This window comes from Vulpes vulpes, chromosome 2, assembly GCF_048418805.1.
Source record: "Vulpes vulpes isolate BD-2025 chromosome 2, VulVul3, whole genome shotgun sequence".
NCBI lineage: Eukaryota > Metazoa > Chordata > Mammalia > Carnivora > Canidae > Vulpes > Vulpes vulpes.
The window spans coordinates 35,460,119-35,485,076 of NC_132781.1; the positions used below are offsets into that span (position 1 = coordinate 35,460,119).

The window sequence follows — 24,958 nt, forward strand, 5'->3', positions numbered from 1 at the left end:
GGGAGACACCTTGGAATGAAGCAAAGTGTGCAGTAGGGAGGAAAAGTTTAAGTCACTTGGTAGGAGTACTACTGTTGTGCTTCCATTGATGAATGTGTACCTGTTATTAATGGCTTAATTGATTTTACTGACATGCTCGTAAGTGTCAGAGGTATATCCTCTGCCACGTAACCAAAATGATCATGGGAAGAGCGCAGAGCAGGCCACCTACTAGGCTTCCAGTTCTTTCCCACGTTACACAATATAAATAACAGAATCCTGGTAGGAAAGTTAGGTAATGACTTAATGGCCGCTTAAGTCCTCAGAGGTGTTATACCAGTACAACATCGCCATCTGCCTGATCCCACAACCAAATACACTCCCTTTTTCAGATGGTAGCTACTAACTGGCTATTAAGTTCTTAGTACATGAACTGATCCATGAGGCCTTGTGATTTTCCAGACCAACACTGGGTTGGGTCAACTCAAATCTGATGATGAACACGGTGTTAAGGGCCCAACAGAGCTTGCTAATAATCAAATGGAAATGGTATGTTCCAGAGTATGTTCCAGCCTGGCCCTAGAAACATCTCATTTTTACAGCTACTTTATTAGCTACTCTACTGCCTAAAGCAATTCCACTGGTTCAATAGCCCTTGATTCACAGAACTTCCTTTAAGCACCTTTACCTGATTCCCTGATGGCTTGGCTAAGATGAAAGCTGCTGGTGTCCAGCTGTACAACCACAGGAAAAACTTTGCTGGGACAAATGAAGTAAAGACCAAGCAGCACAGTAAGATAATGGAAAGCTGTCACTTCTTTTCATGGGGCGGGGGGGTGAGGGTCACTATAGTTATGGGACAGTCAATCCACTTGTTTTTGTATTATCTAAGATGTTTTTGTACTACGATGGCAAAGGTGAATAGAGAGAATATATACAATGCAGAGTTTAAATATTTACTCCTAGCCCTTTACAGAGAAGTTTGCTGACCCTGCTTTAAACAATACTGTTGGCATTTGGGCAGCTGCCAATGGCCTGGCCAAACCTACTGTGGTTTGCCATGAAGAAGACTACATACTGGCAGATTGCAGATGTCCCCCTTTTTAGGGCTAAGAGCTGTACAAACAAATCATGACTAGTAACTAACAACCTGGGTCACTCCTACCCAAGGTAAGATTCCATCCTCTGATGGGAAGGACTAGAATCAAGCTGTTCATAAAGCCTGTACTTCCCTGTTCTGCACAGTGATTCTCAACTAATCCATCAATAATAAATGTCTGTCTGGGGTTTACATCCCATCCATTCATTATCTGCTGTTTTATAACCACTCAAAGTATATGTGATTGTCATAGTTGAAAAGCATAAATATACTGCAGGTGTGTTATAGTGTAGTATATTATAATATATACACAAATATACTATTATAAATAATATGCTATATATATGTAATATACAGTATATACATAACCATACTGTAGTTTAGTTGTTTACCTATTAAAACAATATGGTTGATATGAGTTCTCAGATATTTGACCTTTTTCACCCTATTTGTCCTATTAAATATTAAGAAAGTGTTGTCAAACTCAGTTTTAGATGCATACATATTTAAATCTTCCTGATAATTTGGCTCTTGAACATATTATCTCTAGAAATAGGCCTTGTCCTAACCTCTTTTACTTGATATAAATATGGCCAAATTTTCAACATTAGTGTTTATTATTTGCATGACATATCTTTTAACATGTTTTACTATCATTATATTAATGTCTCTAAATGCAAAATAAATCTCTAATAGACAATTCCTTTAGATTAGAATACATTAATATTTAATATATTATATTATGGTGGGATTTTGATGTTACCATTTAATAACTGGTTTTTGTTTATCCTATTTCTTGAACCTCTGTTCCTCCTTTTCTGCCTACTTCTGAACTAAGCATTTTATGTTAAGGGATGCCTGGATGGCTCAGTGGCTGAACGTCTGCCTTTGGCTCAGGAGGTCCTGGGATCAAGTCCCAATTTGGGCTCCCTACGTGGAGCTTGCTTCTCCCTCTGCCTATGTCTCTGCCCTCTCTCTGTGTGTCTCTCGTGAATGAATAAATAAAATCTTTAAAAAAATAGAATTCCATGTTAACTGAATTGTTGTCTTTTTAGGTACAGCATGTTCAACTCTCAAACAGTAGAGTATCTACCCCCACTTCAGCACTACAGGTCCATTATGCTATACTTATATGTATTACATGTAGACACAATATAATTGCCAGAAAATAACTAACATTTCTTATGCATAAATGTTACAATTTTAACATTCCTATATATTTTTAAATAAATTTAAAATGGAGGGGGTAATTGGATGATGGTCATTAAGGAGGGCATGTGATAAGCACTGTGTGTTATATACAACTGATGAATTACTGAACTCTGTATCTGAAACTAATCATGTACTATATGTTGGCTAATTGTAAATTTTTTTAAAAAGAAAATTGATAGAAAAAATCATCCTTTCTAATTAGAAACTGACCATTTCTCAGATATTTCATTAATTCTACAATATCTAAGTTTGCTCTGGCATCATTTCCCTTTAGCAGAATTTTTATTGTGAATGCACTGATCTTGTTTCTCGCTCCTTCATCCTTGAATGATACTATTGCTGGATGGAGAATCTTTGATAATCTGTATTTTTTTTCTTTCAGTCCTTGAAACTACTTCCATGGTTTCTGATGAGAAGCCATTTCCCTGTATACAATGTGTTCTTTTCCTCTGGCTACATTCAAGATTTGCTCTTTCCTTTGGTTTTCAGAAAGTTATCTGTGATGTTCTAAAACTGGGGTTTTGTCATATTCAGTCCTATTTGGTCTTTGCTAGTCTCTTTTGAAGATTTAAATTACATCTTTCAACAAATTTGGGAGGCTTTCCATATTTCTTTCTATAATTTTTTCTGCCTCATTTTCTTTATTTCCTCCCTTTCCACACAGATCAAGAGGAATTTTGCCCCAGGATAGATCATATGCAGTTTCAGTCATACCTGACTTGGATGATTTAGATGATGAGACTGGAGCTTCTGGGTTGATGATATTTTCAAGATATTTTAGACTTAGAGCAGATGCTGCCAAGCACCAAGACTTTTAGGGATGTTGGTATGGGGTAAATGTATTTTGCACATGGGATGATCCTGAATTTGAGGAATTTGAGGGATCAGAGGGCTGACTGTACTGAGGTAAACAGTGGCTCAAAAAAAAAAAAAACACAGATATATTCTGATCCTAATCCCTCGAACCTGCATATAATACATTATAGATCCAAAGAGCAAAAAAAAAAAAAAAAAAAAAACCACAAAGAGCAACCATACCAAAACGTGATTGATTTATAGATCTTGAGAGTTCATCTTGAATTATCAGTGTAAGTACTAAATGTATTCACATTATTTCCTATATGATACACAGGAGAAGAAGAGGAGGAAATGTGACCACAGAGGCAAAGGACAGAGTGATATATATGGCTGTAAGGCAAGGAATGTTGACAGTCACTGGAAGCTGGAGAAGGGAAAGAACAGATTCTGCTTAGAGGTTCTAAGTTTGGCCTTGCCAACACTTTGATTTTGAACGTCTGGCCCCCAGGACTATGGGAAAATAAATTTCTCTTATTTTAAGCCCCCCTGCTTTCATGGTAATTTGTCATGAAATAGGAAAGAAATATATAGTAAATGTGGATATCCAGAAGAACGTGAATTCCATATTGTGGACTGCTCAGGACTGGGATTGCTGAGTGGTAGTGGTATAAAGTATATGTTAAGATTTTTTTTTTTTTAAATTCATGAGAGAGGGCAGCCCAGTGGCTCAGCGGTTTAGCACCGCCTTCAGCCCAGGGGGTGATCCTGGAGACCCGGGATCCAGTCCTACATCAGGCTCCCTGCATAGAGCCTGTTTTGTCCTCTGCCTGTGTCTCCTCTGCCTCTCTCTGTCTCTCATGAATGAATAAATAAAATCTTTAAAAAAAAAAAAAAGAGAGAGAGAGAAGTAAATCTTAAGAAAAAAAAGTAAATAAATTCATGAGAGACAGAGAGGGAGGGAGAGAGAGAGAGAGAGGCAAAAACACAGGCAGAGGGTAAAGCAGGCTCCATGCAGGGAGCCCGACACGGGACTGGATCCCGGGTCTCCAGGATCACACCCCGGGTTGAAGGCGGCGCTAAACCACTGAACTACCGGGCTGCCCATTAAGAAACTTCTAAACTATTTTCTCGAGTGGCTGTACCATTTCATGTTCCCAATACCAATGTGGGAGAAATCCAGTTCCTCCAATTCACTGACTTTTGAGAGTTCCTTAAAAGATGTGGTAGATACAAGACAATTTGTGCCTTTTCATTCTATTACCAGTGTGTCTCAAAGAGCAGATATGTTTTGTTTTAATGGACTCTAATTTATCAATTTCAAGGATTTTGCTACTAAAGCACCTATGAGAAATCTGTGTCTAACCTAAGTCACGAAAGGTTTCTTCTCTGTTTTCTTCTAAAAGCTTTATAATAGTAGGTTCACATTAAATCTGATCCCATTTGAGTTCATTTTTGTATAAGGATTGACGCTCATTTTTTTTGCACATAAATACCCAAGTGGTCCATTACCATTGTCAAAAAGACTAGCCTTTCTCATTTTGCTCCTTTGCCAAAAATCAATTGTCCCTATGTATGGTAAAGTTCCTGGATTCCCTATTGATCACTGTAGTTTCAGTAGATCTTGACACTAGGTAGCAATATCTCTCCAAATTTGTTTTTCTTTTGGCATTATAAGCCCTATGTATTTACATATGAATTTTAGAAGTAGCTTGTCAATTTCTACTCTCCCCAATTTTACTATCTTTGTTTGTTTTTTATCCTGCTGGGCTTTGATGGAGATTGCAGTGAATATACAGATCAATTTGGAGAGAACTGAAATCCTAACAATATTAAGCATTCCAACCCCAAAACATGGTTTAACACTCCATTTATTTACATCCGTACTCTCAGCCATGTTTTATGAGTACATGTCTTACACTCGGTAAGTACACATTACACACTATTTTTTTACCTCTCTTTTTTAAATGATCAATAATCTATTGTTTGTTCCTAGCATATAGAGGTACAACTGACTTCCATGTATTGATCTAATACCCTGAAACTTAATTAAATTCACTTTTCTATTTTTATAGAATCCATTAGATTTTCTACACAATCATATCATCTTTAAATAAATACAGTTTTACTTTCTTCCTTTCTGGTATGATGATGGTTCTTTCCGTTGTCTCAGATTTCTTCTGCAGATCTGAGTAGGTTCTCTCTGCAGCTTTTATCTCTCTGGCACTCTGTCTTGAGAACTCTATGATCTTCACCTCCTCATTCTTAGCAATACCTCATCAACAGAGGGAGTCTATAGGGCTCCACTTGGACTCCTCCTTCCTGCACCACGGGCTGAAAACTGTATCAAGGCAGTAAGCTGGGGCAATCAGGGTTTTTCTCATTTGTTTCCCATTTCTCAAGGATCTTTTTTTTTTTTTTTTAATTAACTTTTATTGGTGTTCAATTTACCAACATACAGAAAAACACCCAGTGCTCATCCCGTCAAGTGTCCACCTCAGTGCCCGTCACCCATTCCCTTCATGGCTTTATGTACTATGTCTAAAAAAACTGTTTGTTCTTTCTTTGTTTCAGGTAGGAAGGTAAATCCAGTCCCTCTACACTCTAGGTTATTTATGCTGATTTGAGTGTTATCTAGTTGTACCCTTAAGACAAGGAGAGCTTAGCATCCTCGTACTCCACCCTCTTCCCATCAATCTCTCCCTCTTACTGTGGAGGTCCTCATATTAACTCTGTCATTTACTGTGCCAGATGTTTTACTAAGCACAGTAAGACACATTTTACATAAATTATTTCTGGCATTTCCTGAAGTAAATGCTATGAAATAGTTTTTGTCTCCATTTTATAGATGAGTAAATAGAAGCCTAAGAAAATAGAGAATTTGTCCTTGGTAATAGAATTACTAAGGAGCATCCAAGTACAAATAGAAGTCAGGGCTGGGGAATGAGGAGTGACTGCTAATAGACAAAAAGTTTGTTATAAAAATGTTCTAAAAGTAGATACTGGTGATGGTTGCATAACTCTGTAAATATATATACTAAATATACTAACTACTAAAAAAAACCCCACTGAAATGTACATTTTAAATATGAATTTTATAGGAATTATGTTTCAGTAAAACTAATGTTTTGGGGGAAGAAGAGTTGACAAAAATTAAGACTATAAGGTTATACCTAGGACTGCAAGGTTTGATTAAAAAAAAATACAGATAATCTCGCAAAATTTGAATTTCAATATAAATCTAAGTAGGCATATCTGGACATAGTCATACTAAAATTACCTGATTCTATTTGAACAGACCATTAACTACTACCCATTAATATTAAATAGCTAGATTATTTTTGCCATTGAGAATTAAACCTATAATCTTACCATTTTATAGGACTATTCCAAAAAAAATTGCACATGTTATTTTTTGCACATGTGCAAATGTTCTGAAGCAAGTTGACCATTTACCAAAATTAGCATGTTAAGTACTAAAATGACTTTTATCTGCTTGAGTATGGCATTACAGAAGTATATTAACAAATATTGTAAGGTCTCACTATATATATATATATATATATATATATATATATATATATATATATATATTCCTGTTGAAAACTAGGAATATTTTTCTAACTGCATATGTGCCTTATGAGGAAAATTACTGTCAGATGCAGAGGATATCCCAAGTTATAGATCACAAAACAACTTAATTCAACATAATTAGATCCACATACTTGAGTTTTTTCCCTTGCCTGATTAAAGTACCCTCAGGGTTTTTGGAAGAATCCAGAATGACATGATTTTGAAGTACTCAAAGACAGTTAGATAGATCATATGCCATATATATTTCATAATCAGTGCTAAATTTTATATATTTTTCAAAATAATTTTCAGTAGAAGATTACAGAAATTAATTTTATGGTCATTAATTGAGTTTCCTTGGATCTTAATATTTGACGTTTAGAAATTCCCAATCTCCTAAATTACAAGGTGTGACACAGAACAAAATAATTTTAATAATTTCTATTTGGTTTCCCTACATGTTAAATAGGCATAGCACTGGCAGCAGCAAATATTTATACCTATAACATTTGCCCATCTACAGGGCACTGTTCTAAGGATGACAGATACCAAGAAGGTTAAGCATGATCTCTATTTCCAGGCTGGATGAATAGGTAATTAAATAATAAACAATGCTAATACAAATGAGTTACCAAAAAAAAAAGGTGTAACCAAAAAAAGTATAAATATTTAAAATATTAAAATTCTAGGAGGTTATAGCTGAAGTAGGGCATACCAGTGATGGGTGGGGACAGAACAGGTATTATAAAATCAGAATTAAGAAATAAAATGTGGGGACACCTGGGTGACACAGAGGATTTAGTGTCTGACTGTTGGTTTTGGTTCAGGTGGTGATCTCAGGGTCCTGAAATCCAGCCTTGGGTCAGGCTCTATGCTCAGTGTGGAGTCCGCTTGAGTTTCTCACTCCCTCTCCCTCTGGTCCTCCCCAACCCTTCTTTATTTCTCAAATAAATAAATAAATATTTTTAAAAAAGGAAGTAAAATGTGCCAGCAGCACTGTGAAATATTGAATCTTCACCTAAAATGCTTATCTGATTAGAAACTTACCTACAAAAGAAAAGAATGAACAGTAACCAAAATAAGAATAAGCAAGTTTAGTTGTGCTAGAAGGTAAGGATATTGTCAGAGAAAAATGGAGATATGTCAAAGGACACAAATGTCAAGTTGACAGGTGCCAATTGGCCAAATCTGGGATACTCTGAGCATTAAAATAAATAGATATTGAATGAATATAACCCAATGATTCAAATACGAATCTATTAACCAAATGATATATATAAATAAAAGAAATGTTACAAATTTGGGGGGAAAAATGGGATATTTACATAGATTAAAAGGATTTCTACCCAGGGCATAGAACAGAAGCAGTAAACTAAATGCCCCTCTCCTAGACTATCCTTAAAAGAGATACATTTTCATATTTTAAAAGCTACTGCCTGAGAGACCAGCTTCCAATCAGCCTCCATCTAGATGCTGACCGAGACCCACACCACATTAACAAAATGAAGGGTAAAAATCATATGATCATCTCAATAGATATGGAAAAAGCATTTGAAAATATTCACCATCTATTCATGATAGAAACTCTCAACAAAATGAGTATAAAGGAAATGTACCTCAACATAATAAAGTACATCTATGACAAGCCCACACCTACCATCACACTCAACAGTAACCAGCTAAAAGCTTTTCCTCTAAAATCAAGAACAAAACAAAGATGTTCATTCTCACCACTTTTTTTCAATATGCTACTGGGAGTCCTAGTCAGAGAAATTAGGCAAGGAAAAGAAATTTAAAAATCAGTCATTGTGATATAACACATCAACAAGAGGAATGCTAAAAAACCATATGATCATTTCCATAGATGCAGAAAAAGCATTTGACAAAGTACAGCTTTCATTCATGATTAAAACCCTCTGCAAAGTAGGTGTACCCATATCTCAATATAATAAAGGTCACACATGAAAAACTCACAGCCAACATCAACACAATGGTGAAAAACTGAAAGCTTTTCCTTAAGGTAAGAAAGAAGACAAGGACATCCACTCTCACCACTTTTATCCAACATAGTGACTGGACGTTGTAGCCACAGCAATCAGACAACAAAAAGGAATAAAAGGCATCCGTGTTGGTAAGGAAGAAATAAAACTTTCAATATTTGCAGATGACAGGATAATATATATAGAAACCCAAAGACACTATCAAAAAGCTACTAGAACTGACAAATCCAGTGAGGTCGCAGGATACAAAAAGCTATGTATAGAAATCTGTTGCATTTCTATACACTAAAAATGAAGCAAGAGAAAGAAAAATTAAGAAAGCAATCCCATTTACAAGTGCACCAAAGATAATAAAATACCTAGGAGAAAACTTAACCAAGGAAGAGAAAGATTTGTACTCTGAAAACCATAAAACATCAATTAAAGAAACTGAAGATGACATAGACAATGGAAAGACATTCTATGCTCATAGATTGAAAGAACAAATATTGTTAAAATGTCCATATTACCCAAAGCCATTTACACATTTAATGCAACCCCTATTAAAACACCAGCAGCATCTTGCATAGACCTAGAACAAATAATCCTAAAATTTGTATGGAACCACAAAGACCTCAAACAGTCAAACAATCTTAAAAAGGAAAACTAAAGCTGATGGTATCACAATTCTCGATTTCAAGTTATGCTACAAAGCTATAGTAATTAAAACAGTGTGATACTGGCACAAAAATAGACACATAGACCAATGAAACAGAGTAGAAAACCCAGAAATGAACCCACAACAATAAGGTCAATTAATCTTTGACAGAGCAGGAAAGAATATCCAATGGGAAAAAGACAGTCTCTTCATCAAATGGTGTTGGGAAAACCAACATGCAAAGAATGAAACTAGACCATGCACAAAAATAAACTCAAAATTGAATAAAGCCCTAAATGTGAAACCTGAAACCATAAAGATTCTAGAAGAGAGCACAGACATTTACTTCTCTAGATATGTCTCCTGAAGCAAGGGAAATAAAAGCAAAAATAAACTACTGGAACTATAGCAAAATAAAAGACTTATGCACAGTGAAGGAAATAATCAACAAAACTAAAAGACTGAATAGGAGAATATATTTGCAACTGAATAGGAGAAGATATTTGCAAATGATACGTCTGAAAAAAAGTTAGTATCCAGAATATATAAAGAATTTATACTACTCAACATCCAAAAAAACTCCCACATAATGTAATTAAAAATTGGGCAGAAAACATGAAAGACATTTCCCCAAAGAAATCAGACAGATGGCCAACAGACACATGTAAAGTTACTCAACATCACTCAACATTAGGGAAATACAAATAAAACTACAATGAGATATCACCTCACACCTGTTAAAATGGCTAAAATAAAAAAATGCAAAAAACAACAGATGTTGGCAAGGATGCGGACAAAAGGAACCCTCTTATACTGTTGGTAGGGATGCAAACTGGTGCAGTCACTCTGGAGAATAGTACAGAGGTTCCTCAAAAATTTAAAAACAGAACCACCTTACCATCCAACAATTGCACTACTGGTTATTTACCCAAAGAATACAAAAACATTAATTCAAAAGACTACTACATGCACCCCTATGTTTATTGCACTATTTACAATAGACAAGATATGGAAGCAGCCCAAATGTCCATCAACTGATGAACAAATGAAGAAGATGTGAAACACACACAAACATACAGAGTTGAATATCATTCAGTCATAAAAAAGAATGAAACTTTGTCATTTGCAACATTGTGGATGAAGCTAGATAATATAATGCTAGGTGAAATAAGTCGGTCTGAAAAAGACAAATACCATATGATTTCACTCATCTGTGAAACTTAAGAAACAAAGCAAATGATCATAGGGAAAAAAATAGAGAGAGGCAAACCAAGAAACAGGCTCTTGACTATAAAGAACAAACTGATGGCTACCAGAGGGGAGGTGGCAGGATAGGTGAAATACATGATGGGGACTAAGGAGTCCATTTGTCATGATGAGCACTGGGTTATTAAAATAAAAACTTAAAAACAAATAAAGAGAAAAATCAGAAGAAAGATAAAATATGTTTATAGCACTTATCAAAATAAATCCACATGAATGAACCTGCGCAGTTCAAACCTATGTAGTTGAAGGGTTAGCTCTTTTTGTTTTAAGAATCAGGTCACTAGAAAACCCAGCAATTAACCCACAACTATACAGTCAATTAATCTTCGGCAAAGCAGGAAAGAGTATCCAGTGGAAAAAAAGACAGTCTCCTCAACAAGTGGTGTTAGAAAAATTATACATGCAAAAGAATGAAACTGGACCACTTTCTTACACTATATACAAAAATAAATTCAAAATATATGAAAGACTTAAATATGAGACAGGAAACCATCAAAATCCTAGAGGAGAGCAGAGGCAGTAACCACTATGACATTGGCCACAGCAACTTCTTACTAGATATGTCTCCTCAGGCAAGGGAAGCAAAAATGAGGCATTGAGACTTCGTCAAGATAAAAATCTTCTGGGTAAGGAGTATTAAAGGGGGCACTTGTGTTGAGCACTGGGTGTTGTGTGTAAGTGATGAATCACTAAATTCTACTGCTGAAACCAATATTACCCTATATGTTAACTAACTAGAATTTAAGCAAAAATTTGAAAAAAAATTTGGTAAAGGAAAAAGATAAAAAAAACCTTCTGCACAACAAAGGAAACAGTTGACAAAACTAAAAGGCAACCTTTGGAAGGGGAGAAGATATTTGCAAATGACATATCTGATAAAGGATTATTATCCAAAATCTATAAAGAACTTGTAAAACTCAATACCCCAAAAAACAAATAATCCAGTTAAAAAATGGGCAGAAGGCATGAATAGGTATTTCTCCAAGGAAGGCATACACATGAAAAGATGCTCAACATCACTCAACATTAGGGAAATACAAATCAAAACTACAATGAGATACCACCTCGCACGTGTCAGAATGGCTAAAATTAACAACACAGGAAACAACAGGTGTGGATGAGGATGCAGAGAAAGGGGAATTCTCCTGCACTGTTGGTGGAAATGCAAAGTGGTTCAGTCACAATGGAAAACAATATGGAGGGTCCTCAAAAAGTTAAAAATAGAACCACCTACCATCCAGCAATTACACTACTGGGTATTTACCCAAAAGATGCTGATTCCAAGGGACACATGCATCTCAATGTTTGTAGCACCAATATCAACAAGAGCCCCAATTATGGAAAGAGCTCAAATGTCCATTGACTGATGAATGAAGAAGATATAGTATATTTACACAATGGGATACTACTCAGTCATAAAAAAAGAATGAAATCTTGCAATTTGCAATAAGGTAGATGAAGCTAGAGAGTGTTATGCTAGAGAGTGAAATAAGTCAGAGAAAGACAAATACCATATGATTTCACTCATATATGGAATTTAAGAAATAAAACAAATGAACATGGATTGGGGGGACAGGCAAACCAAGAAACAGATTCTTAACTATAGGGGAAAAAATGACATTTACCAGAGGGGAGACATGTGAGGGGATGGGTTAAATGGGTGATGGGGATTTTAAGGGGGGGGCACTTGTGATGAACACCAGGTGTTACATATAAGTTCTGAATTCTATACCTGAAACTAATATTACGCTGTATGCTAACTAAATGGAATTTAAGTAAAAACTTTTTAAAAATCAGGTCACATTTTTTTTTAAAGATTTTCTTTATTCATGAGAGACACAGAGAGAGAGAGACAAAGAGAGAGGCAGAGACACAGGCAGAGGGAAAGCAGGCTCCATGCAGGGAACCTGATGCAGGACTTGATCCCAGGACTCCAGGATCACCCCCTGAGCCCAAGGTAGGTGCTAAACCACTGAGCCACCCAGGGATCCTCAGGTCGCATTTTTAATGAAGAATTTCCCACATTTTAGATTTGGCTAGTGGCATTCTCATGGTATTGTTTAACTTTCCTATCTCAGTCTTTTATGTAAAGTACTAATTATATCTAGGGGCTGAATTAGATTCAGGTTTAACCTAGAGTACTGGTCAGAAATATTTCATAGATGATATCATATACATCCTATTACATCAAATCAGGAAGTACATGAGATCTCACTATTCCAGTTTGGTGATGTTAAGACTCATCAGCGAAAACCAAATACAGATTACTGTCTATATCCACTGTTTCATTAGGGGTAGCAACAATGGTGATTCTTAAAATTTTGACCTATTTTAATTGAGGTATAAGTGACATATAACATTATATTAGTTTCAGGTGTACAAAATAATGATTCAATAGGTGTATATATTATAAAATGATCACCACACTAAATCTAAATTCTAACATTTTTAATACTGGAACCCTTCCATAAAGAAAAACTTTCCCTCATCAACTATCAGTTATCTTATTAAATTGATATAAGAAAGACAAGGTAAATGCTTTAATAATCAATTTTCAAGGTAATGAGTTGGTAAACAAGCAACATACAGTTATGTCCAATATTTCCTTTGTAAGTCTCATTATAAATTAATGGATTTCTATATATTTAAGGTGCCTCATTCTTTATAGAAAATTTTAATGGAAACTTATGATAAACAGCATTTTAGCCTGTTGGAAAAGGATGGACTAGACAATAAATGATGATGGGTCAATGAACTATCTCTCAGGATAAAGTATCTATAGTAGTATACTGGTAAATTCAGAACCACAGGCTCTGGGAAACAAAAGAATGAATAGCTGGGATATTAGCCTATTAAGCTATCTCAGTATATACCAAGTGATATTAAGAGTATATGTAAAAGCAGTTATCATGGTACCCCATACAAATTCTTAATAAGTTGTGTGTGTGTGTGTGTATGTATGTTGCATGATATGTGTATACATGCATGCACAGTGATGTGTTGCTAAATGTTAAAAACTGGCTCCATAAGAAAAAAAATAGTGCCCATACATGCATGCACAGTGATGTGTTGCTAAATATTAAAAACTGGTTCCATAAGAAAAAAAGTTCTGGTTTGTGTTTGCCAATTTCCATTATATAAACACTCCTACCACAGATGATTTCATGCCAATGTAATGTCACTACATCCTGAAGTGGGTACAAATGTACACAACTCATTCTCACTAGCCACTGTGAACTCACTCCTGTACACCACTGAATATTATCCACAGTCATATAGTCAATTATATCCATATATATCCATATAGTCAATTATTTCTGTGTATGCACGAATATGTGTTTACATGAATGTGTGTGTGCATGTGCATGTATGCATGTACACAGAACCAAAACACACATAAAAAGACCTAAAAGATAGCCAATGGATGATGACAGGGTGCATGCCAGGGGAGCAAATGGGATAGGGTAGAAGGAGAAAAATAAATAGAACTTTTGTTTTATTAAGTTCATTGACTTCTTCACCTACTGCTTATGTATTTATTAGGTCAAAATAGAATAAGTATTATGTTCTCACTAACACTAACATTAAGTTCCAATAGGACATAAGTAATCAGCTAAATTAGATGTCATATTACACACACACACACACCTTCTAAAAAATATACAACTTACTTTGGCTTCAGTTTCTCCCCTGTGAAGAGTATATAGATGATGGACAGCACTTTGTGATGAAGACCAAGGATGAGTCAGAATTTGGAAAACGTGAAAGTCATGGCCAAGGGTGTCTGTTGTGACTAGAAGCATTCCTGAAGGATACACCAAAAAGAGAGTAAAAATGAAAACAATTATGTACGTGGATGAAATAGTTTCACAAAGAATTCTTTATGTTTTAAAGTATTACCAAAGGAAAAAAATTACCAAAGATGTAAAAAAAAAAAAACTTCCCCCAATTAAAAAAAAATCAAAACATAGCATCTTTTTCCTGTATGAACACAAAACTTTCACTCCACATCAGGATACAAACACAGTGTGGGCACCAGATGTGAAAGTTTTCGGATGTTCCTGTATGACTGTAAGAGAAAGTTTTACAGAGAGTTCACAAGCATTTTAAAACAACAAATCTGATAATAAAAAATGTGAAAATGACTTCTCTCCATGGAACTAAAACCTGCTCTCACTTTTAACCATTTCTCAAAAGCTGAATTTTAAGTTTCAATCTAGTAATACCCTATTTAATTCACCAGTTCAAAATGTGCCTCTACCCTGGCATGACATTTACCCAAACTGCCTACAGCATGTCACAGAACAAGTTTTTAATTTTGACGCAATGCTACAGCTAGGAATTCTTTGCCTAATCCACGGTCACAAATATTTTGTTTTCTTGTCAAAACGTCATAGCTTTATATTTTACATAGGTCTATCATTCATTTTGAGTTAATTTTTGTAAGAAGTACAAGGTATCACACAAATTAACTTTTGCAGATGATGTCCAACTGTTCCAGCAAGATTTTTTGAAGAGGCTATTCTTTATCCACTAAATTCTTTATCCTTTATTTTTTATCCATTGTCAACTTCCAACAATCAACTGGCTGCATCTGCATAGGTTTTTTTCTAGAAGTATTATTCTAGTCCATCAATTTCTGCATCTATACTTTCATTAATACCATACTTTCTTGACTACTGTAACTTTATAGTAAATTGTGAATCAGGTAAGAACCTTTTCAACATTATTTTGGCTATTCCAATTCCTTTCCAAACACAGAATCAGATTTTTTATATAAAAAAATTCCTAGGATTTTTTGGGGGGAGGATTATATTAAGTCTATAAATCAATTTGAGGATGATGGACTTCTTAATATTGAGTCTTCAGACCTATGAACACTTCATATTTCTTGGTATGTCTTTGACTTTTTTCTTGTTCAGCATACAAATTGTAAATGTATTTTGTTAGATCCATTATAAATAGTACTCTCTCTATTTTACATCAATTATCAAGTTTTCTCTGCTGGTATTAGAGATATAACTGACATCTGTTGTATTCTGCCAGTCCTAGAAAGTGTGGGTTTTGTTTTTGTTTTGTTTCGGCTCTTTGTAGATAACATGGAATTTTCTTTACAGAGTATCATGGAGTACATGAGTAGATATATTTCTTCCTTTCCAAACTACATCCCTTTATTTTTATTTTTTTTTTCTTTTTCTTCACTTACTACATTTGCAAAGGAAAACAGGACTGGTGAGAAGCAATATTCATGGGATCCCTGGGTGGCTCAGCGGTTTAGCGCCACCTTCAGCCCAGGGCTTGATCCTGGAGCCAGGGATTGAGTCCCACGTCGGGCACCCTGCATGGAGCCTGCTTCTCTCTCTGCCTCTCTCTGTGTCTCTCATGAATAAATAAATAAAATCTTAATTTTATGCCTCCCAAATTTTAGGAGAAAGCATTCAATCTTTAAGTATGGTGTTAGCTATAGGATTTTTTAAATAAATGCCCTCTATCAAGTTAAAGATGTTCCTTTCTACTCCTTTTTGTTCAGTTTTTATAATGAATGAATGTTGAATTTCGTCTACCTGTGAGATGATTATGTGGTTTTTCTTCTTTACTCAGTTAATATGGTGAATTTTACTAATGAATGATTATCAAATGTTGAACAAGCCTTGCATTCCTAGAATAAACTCCACTTGGTCAAAATCCTTTATTATATGCCACTAGATTCAATTAGCTAATGTCTTAAATTTTTCATGATATATTCCTGAGGAATATCTGTTTGTAGGTTTATTTTTTTGTTTGTTTGTTTGTAGGTTTCTAATCAGGTGTTTGTTTTCAGAATCAGGATAAAGCTGGTCCTGTTGTGAAATTTTCCTTATACTCTTATTTTCCTGAATAGATTGAGGGAAACTGCTATTATTTCTTACTTAGATGTTCAGTGGAATTTGCCAGTGAAACCATGTGGGCCTTTTTTGTTGTTGTTGAACACTTTTAAATCTTTTAAATTTCTTTGTAATTTAAATTTTATTACTTTAAAATGGAAAATTTGGGGATTTAATTTTAATGTTCTTCTTGGGTGAATTACTTTCTGCAACTCAAGGAAATGGCTTTTATCCTTATCTGTAAGGTCTTTGGTGATATCCACGTTTTCAATGAGATTATCAACAATTTGTCTTCTCTCTTTTTTCTCTTGGTCATTCTACCTAGATGTTTACAAGGAAATCTATCTTGGATGTTACTGGTTTTCCTTTTTTCTTTTTAAGATTTTATTTATTTATTTGAAAGAGGAGAGAGAGAGCATGAGCAAGGAGGGGGATGCAGAGGGAGAGGGAGAGAGGCAGACTTACCACTGAGCAGCGAGCCCAACATGGGGTTCCATCCCAGGACCTCAGGATCATGACCTGAGCCAAAGGCAGATGCTTAACCTAACCAACTGAGCCATGAAGGTGCCCCTTTTTTCAACTTTCTTAAGGTGGAAGCTTAGGTTACTATTGCAGGAACTTTCTTCTTTTTCAAAGTAAGCATATATTGGTATAAATTTCCCTATAAATCTGCTTTCAAATGGAATGAATTCCAAAATTTTGACACTGTCTTTTGCATTCAGTTCTAAATGTTTTCTAGATATTTCCTCTTTACTCTAGGGCTATTTAATATGTTGTTCAGTTTTTCCAAGTATTTGGGTATTTTTCAGGTATCTTCCACATATTGATTTTTAGTTTAATTTCATGATGACAAGGAATATGTTAAACCTTGTTTATATCTGAGACTAGATTGCAGTGCCTGTTCCACATACGTTTGAATACCTGGAGTGTTATAAAGGTCAGTTAAGGGATGCCTGGGTGGCTCAGCAGTTGGGCATCTATCTTTGGCTCAGGGCATGATCCCATGGTCTCGGGATTGAGTCCCACATCATCAGCTCCCTGCATGGAGCCTGCTTCTCCCTCTGCCTCTGTCTCTGCCTCTCTGTTTCTCATGAACAAAAAAAACCTTTAAATTAATTAATTAATTAATTAATTAATGTCAGTTTTTCAAGTTTATTGATAGTTGTTAGGATCTTCAATATCCTTACTAACTGGTTGCCTGCTTTCTTGTTCTACCACTGAATAGAACTGATCATCCCCCAGTGTAATTGTGGATACATTTACTTTTTTCACAAAATTTTAGACCCTTTTTTAAAGTCCATACACATTTAGGATTATGAGGACTTACTGGTAAACTCCTTTATCATGATGTACCATTTTAACCCTAGTATTTTCCTTGTTCTGAAGTCTCCTTTTTCCAATACTAATATCATCACTCAGCTTTCTTCTGATTGGTGCATGCAAGGTACATACTTTTGCATTCTTTCACTTTTACAATCAATATAATTGTATTTAAAATGACTGTTTTAGACAATAACTGAGGTCTAATTTGTTGTTTTTTTTTAAATCCAATTATGGACTTTTAATTGGTATTTGTAGTAGTTTATCCACATTTAGCCTAACTTACTGGTAGGGTTGAGTTTAAGCTACTGTTACATTATTTTTCATTATTTTTCTGATGGTTTCCTTGTTTTTATTGTCTTAATATCCATTTTCAATTTTTCTATTAGCTTTTTTAAATCTCTCTCTTTATGTTAAGTTTCTGTCAGTTGTTTCAGGAACTATAATACACATATGTAAATTTGCGCATGTTTGTTTATATTTTGTCCAGAATTTATATTTGTTTTCTGTGGGAAGAATGGTCTATTAGCTTACTCTGCTATGCCAAAAGCAGAATCACATTTTTTAACTCTTAAGCCTTTCTCAGTCGAAAAAAGAGATGTGAAAGAATATTAAGCATTAGTGGGAAGATAAGGTAGGAATCTGAAATGGAAAGAAAAGTGTATGGAAAAAAAAAAAAAGAAAAGTGTATGTGAGTTTGCTATTTACTTGGCTAATATAAGGAACAGCTCTAGTCACTATGTTAAGCTAAAAAATACACTTGATGCCAGTGTCCTATTTCTAAGAGACAACATTTTACATAATGAAAAGTGTCATTTATTGAGATCTACTTCAAATGTGTATGGTTTATATAGCCTTGCCTCTCTGTACCTAGCGATGGTGATGAGGTCATTGACATACTTTATATTCTTTCCATATTATTGTTGTTATCCAAACAATAAATTTGTAAGGTTGGGCATGAATGCTTAGTTGTCCTTTTGTGGACAATATTTCTTCACTCCTACTTTTTGCTGAGTTATACTATGTCTGAATTATTACAATTCTGCTACTCTGTTCTGATTTCACTTTCCCACAACAAAATTATTTTCTGCACAGGAGAAACAATTCAATGGAAATTCTGGCAGGAAAATCATGAACTTATAATATAAATTTATGACTCACCTACTGAAGATAAACTTCATTTCTTTTAGAATTATATCAATATTTCACTCATAATAAGCACTCCAATACATGACCCTAATAGTCAAATCAAGATAATTACTGTTTCACATGTGAATGATAATTATAAATGAACACTTTTCAACATGCTCCTAGCTTTTTTTTTTTAAAGATTTTATTTATTTATTCATGAGAGAGACACACAGGGAGAGAGAGAGAGGCAGAGACACAGGCAGAGGGAGAAGCAGGATCCATGCAGGGAGCCTTATGTGGGACTTGATCCCGGGACTCCAAAATCACTCTCTGGGCCAAAGGCAGGCGCTAAACCACTGAGCCACCAGGGATCCCTCCATCTAGCTTTTCAAACTGACGTTAACATCTGTCTAGTTCCTAATATGTAAAACAAATTAAGATTTTTTGAGAAATAGTCCACTGAAATTTTATCTTTATTATTTTCTGTGTGTCCTATCTCAAAAGCTTTCTTTTGAGGCACCTGGGTGGCTCAGTCAGTTAAGCAGCTGCCTTCAGCTCAGCTCATGATCTCAGGGTCCTGGGATTGAGTCCCACACGTGGGTTCTCTGCTCAGTGAGGAATCTGCTTCTCTCTGCCTTTGCCCTGACCTGCACTTGCACTCTCAATCCCTCTCTCTCAAATAAATACAAGCTTTTTTTAAGAAAAGTTTTCTTTTTCTACCTCCCCATGTAAATGTAGCTTCTATAATCCACCAATGAGCTTACTTTTTTTTTTTTACAGATTTTAAAATAGTAAAAAAGAAAAGAAAAGAAAAGAAAAAAGAAAAGAAAAGAAAAGAAAAGAAAGAGTAGAGAGGGAAGGAAGAAATAAATAACTAGGATAGTACTAAACAATCGTGTGCTTTCTTTTAATTTATAATTTCCTCTTTTGCACACATTCTGTTGGGAGAAATGAAAGCTTTTTTTTTTTCTTTCTAGAAAACAAGTTAAAAAGCTGATACACATAAAAGGAAAAACTCGTACAGAGTAGACTGTGGCTTGAGAACTATTTATGCAGCATCAGAAGACTAAACCAGACTCTAGCCTGGCCATAAACTAAACCCACGCCCCAAATGAGGTGCCAAGCCACAAAAAGCATTTGCGTCATCTGGGAATACAAGGAAAAGAAGGACTTCTAATTATAGGGCCTGGAAGCGGAAGCTTAGAGTGATTAGCTGTTTAGGCGCTGCTGTGTGTTTATCTGGAAGCTTCCTCTCCCTCACTCTCAGCCTCAAGTTTGATAGATGAGCGTTAGCATTAGAGGGTGGGGTCTGAAGCTGCTGATGGTACATGGCGTTCTCCAAAACCTGAGGTAGCTAGAGACTGAACATTAAGGCTTTTGCGGCCTCATAAGAACATAAATCTTTTCAACTGGGCGTCAGCTGGTTAGCCCAAAAGGCAAAATTAAAGAGTAACAAACCTCCACCGGGCATATGCTATAAAATCTTGGAAACATGAGTAGGTATGTCTTTTTACCAGATCCTATTTATAACACCTCTCTAACTGTATGGTTCTTGATCACGTGCACACATACGAACTGGAAAACAAATTACCAGCTATTCACACTCTCTTCCAAAAAAGAGATGTAAACACTGATATGCTGGGCCAAACAAATCATCACAGGAATTCAAAATACACCACTCAGAAAACTATTTTACATTTTGATATAAATTCTTGTGAATTTAACACTCCCTCATCAATACCTGTACAGATTAAACTTTTAAAATTATTTAATTATCTTTTAAAGTTACTAGTTAAATTTGTAAACATAAAAGCAAAGAAACAGAACCCTAGTACTGATTGAAATCTTTAGGTCTTCAAATCACATAAAACCACAATAATAGCCTATGAAAGTCTGATTAATAAAATCTTTAAACTGGATGTGAATACTTGAAAACAATGGTCTCAAAATTTCCCTGTGGGAAGCATCAATGTTAGTATATTTCTTAAGCTGCTCAAAGATGTTGAAATTAAACACATTGCTGTATTTTTCTACATTTGTGGCCCAGGATATATTAAGTCTTTCTTAAATTTAAGCTCAAAATTATGGTTAAGAGCACTGAAGTACACACTGTCAAACACACAAATGGCATGAGTCATTTTATCCCTTCCTAAAGCTGCATATATCCATAACAGATAACCCATTTGTTCCATGGGGGAAAATCTAAAATCAAGAATTGATTTTCTAGCTCACTTATTTAATAACTTATTATTTCTATCTTCCTGTTTTTGTAGGAGTTTCAAGTTAAATGTTCTAACATCTTCATTTGAATAATTAATTTTTCTTTCACTTTGCATCATTTAATATTGAGGATTCTGAAGTTATCTTTGACCATATTCAGTGGGTTTTCATCTTAAATATTCTAATAACCATTATTTTCAAGTCTTTTCATCCATGAGACATATAGGAAAGTGGTGTGTGTCTATGCATATTTTTATTTTTCCAAGTGGTTGAATATATTTTTTGTCAGATGCCAAAATAGTTTTTAAACTTTATTAACCGGGGATCCCTGGGTAGCGCAGTGGTTTAGTGCCTGCCTTTGGCCCAGGGCGCGATCCTGGAGACCCGGGATCGAATCCCACGTCGGGCTCCCGGTGCATGGAGCCTGCTTCTCCCTCTGCCTGTGTCTCTGCCCCTCTCTCTCTCTCTCTCTCTCTCTCTCTCTCTCTGCGACTATCATAAATAAATAAAAATTTAAAAAAATAAACTTTATTAACCTTTATTGCTATATAATTTACAATAAATGTACTCATTTTAATACAGCTTGATGAGTCTGACAAATTTATACACCTATGCTACTGGCATCATCAAAATAGAGCACATGTGAAAAAATTCCCTTTGTATCCATCCCCTCCCTATTGCGGGGCCCCACACAACCACTGATTGGCTTTCTATCATTATGAATTGATATTGCCTACTTCAGAATTTCATATAAATGGATTTGCACAGTATCTTGTTAAACCTACTGCTGTGACTAACAGTACTATATTCATTTATTTGTATTACTGGGCAGTATTCCATTATATAGATATATGATAATATTTATATAATCATTCAGTTATTTCTAGTTTTTGACTATTGTGAAACAAACTCCTAGTAATATTTAAGAACAAGTTTCTGTGTGAACGTATGTTTTTATTTTTCCTATGTGAATATTTAGGAGTAGAACTGCTGGCTCATATGTATATTTTAACTTGATTTAAAAAAAAAACTGAAAATGTTTGTCCAAAATGGTGTATTATTTTAACTTTCCCATGAGCTCCATAACTCACTAGCATTTGTTACTATCAGTGCTCTAAAATTTTAATCACTTCAGTGAGTATTTGGTGATTTCTTATAGTTTTAGTATGCCATATTCCTTGGTGATCAGTGATGTTGATCAGCTTTTCATGTATTAAATAGCTATTTGCATATTTTCTTTTGTGACATGATTGTTCATATCTTTTGCCCATTTTTTTCTTTTGCCCATTTTTAATTGTTTTCTCTTTTCATTAATATATATTTATGTATATGATATATGACTATATACATATGTGATATTTTCTCCCAGTTTATGGTACCCCACTTCATTTTCTTAACCATATCTTTCCCCAGATCCTTAATTTAATAAAGGCCAATTTTATGGTTTGTTTTTGAGCTTTTAAATTAAGTCTATGATCAGACTCAATTTTTGTGTATGGTGTTTAGTAAAAGTTTATGTTTTCCCAAGTAGGTATCCTAGTTTTTCTAGCACCATTTGCTGACACAATACTATGCACGTTGAACTACTTACTATTTTGATCAAATATCAAGTGACCATGTGCATGTGATCAAATTCTGGATTGTATTCCATCCATCTATAACTATATTTGCCCCAAGACATCCGTTCTAGGTTACTATACATTTAGAGGAGATCACTGACCTTTTTCCAGATTGATTTGATTATTGTAGATCCTTCGAATTTCTATATAATTTTAGAATAGGCTTGTGTTGATTACTTTTGGCTTAACCATTCACTTTTAATAAAGTTAACCATTAGTGGACAATATATTTTTTTATTTATTCATGAGAGACACACAGGGAGAGGCAGAGACACACAGGCAGAGGGAGAAGCCGGCTCCCCACAGGGACCCCAATGTGGGACTCAATCTTGGAACACCGGGATCACGCCTTGAGCCAAAGGCAGACACTCAACCACCAAGCCACCCAGGCTTCCCCATAAATGGACACCATTAACACAAAACACTAATAGGATATCAAGGCATATAGTGATTAAATACTTTTATAAAAATATAATTATCTTTCATAACTGAATGATTTTTCTTACCTGATCATATTGTACTATCACAACAAAGAGGGTCACTACAATGGCAAAAACACAAAATTCTTAGATGAAGTAGAAGAACTGGGAAGATAAGGAAGTATGGTTTGGGAAGATTGATTTGACTCCCAACTTTATTCAAGAAAATAGCATATCAAAAATTTCAAAGTTTTATAACTCAGAGGGCCTTAGAAATAGTATGCCTGACTTTAATTAACAGATATAATTACTGAAACCCACAGTGAAAAAAACAAATTTAAGAGTCTAAAAAGTGTTAGCTTATGTTGTCTCTTAGTAGTAGCTTATGTTGTCTATTACTGTCCTCAAAGAAAAATATATAAACACAGATACACACATATAACTATCACAATCACTGCTAAAAGTTCATAATAAAATACATTTCAAATGGAGGTTAACAGGAATTTGGTAGACAGAAGAGAAGAAAGTGAAACATGAAAAGCAGAAGACAGAAGAAGTAAAGAGAATATGATGCAGATCAGTCTGCCTGGAACAGATATTTTATGTATTAGGTACTATAAAATATAATTTGAAAGGTAAACTTGGAAATTGGGTATTTCTAAAGGAATGCCATTCAAGGTACTTCAGAGATGTATAAAACAGAACTTTTTTAATTTTGGGGATAGAGCTAATACAGGTGCATGTCTGTCTGTGCACCAAGCTATACATTTAACATTTATGCAATCCACATTATATAAGCTACAGTCCAATAAAAATGAAGACAAACCAAAACAAAAATAAGGGTAAGAGAACAAGATAATATAGGTGGTTTTATAGAGAGTGGATGAATGGAGAGAGAGAAAAGACAAATGCTAAACAGAGCAGTTAAAAAGTTAAAATCTTACCCCTATGCAAATGGGGGCGGGTACAATAAAACCTAAAAACATAGCAGCCAGAGAGGGATCCAAAAGAAATACAGATACATGGTGAGGGGTCAAGAAAGAGGTCAATGAGTCTCAGATGTGCAGCTTGACCAAATGGGTGGTCAAAGCACCATGAATCATGTATTCCAGAGCATACGTAAGACACTCTTAACAGATTTCAGTCAAGGTTCTAGCAGGGGAGATCAGAAACTATGTAACAAATAATTATTAGATAAAAATTTAAAATGTTCATCGTTTAGCATTTTTATTTTGAGTATATTTGCAAATATATGAAATACTGGCAAATTACCAAGTATCTCTGGAAATTAGATTTCATTACCTATCTGCACTATTTCAAACCATGACTCCTTAATTACATTTCAGAAAGTATTTCTTTTTTTTTTTTTTTTTTTTTTTTTTTTTTTTTTTTTTAAAGAATTTTATTTTGTTTTATTTATGATAGTCACAGAGAGAGAGAGAGGCAGAGACACAGGCAGAAGGAGGAGAAGCAGGCTCCATGCCCCTGGAGCCCGACGTGGGATTCGATCCCGGGTCTCCAGGATCGCGCCCTGGGCCAAAGGCAGGCGCCAAACCGCTGCGCCACCCAGGGATCCCTCAGAAAGTATTTCTAAGAACAACCACTGACATACAACAAAGATTACTGGGCAAGCAGGCATTCTTTGCACAGCCTCCTCTATATATCTTTATCTATATAGATAGGTGTAATGGCTTCTTAGCCCATCAGAAAAATATGATTTGTAGGGCACTTGGGTGGCTCAGTTGGTTAAGGGTCAAACTTTTGATTGCAGCTCAGTTCATGATCTCGGGGTGGTGAGACCTAGTCCCGTGTCAGGCTCTGCTT

General features: G+C 35.0%; 1 protein-coding gene across 25 annotated transcripts in view; it reads right to left on the reverse strand.

Annotated features, from left to right (window-relative positions):
• The window catches only part of BCAS3 (BCAS3 microtubule associated cell migration factor), a 590,779-nt gene that overhangs the window by 368,309 nt on the left and 197,512 nt on the right, over nt 1-24,958 (reverse strand). For all 25 annotated transcript variants that reach the window (XM_025996065.2, XM_072747642.1, XM_025996068.2 and 22 more), the window contains exon 14: nt 14,233-14,366. In XM_025996065.2, coding sequence (XP_025851850.1) covers nt 14,233-14,366 — 134 coding nt within the window. The remainder of the gene's footprint in view (nt 1-14,232; nt 14,367-24,958) is intronic.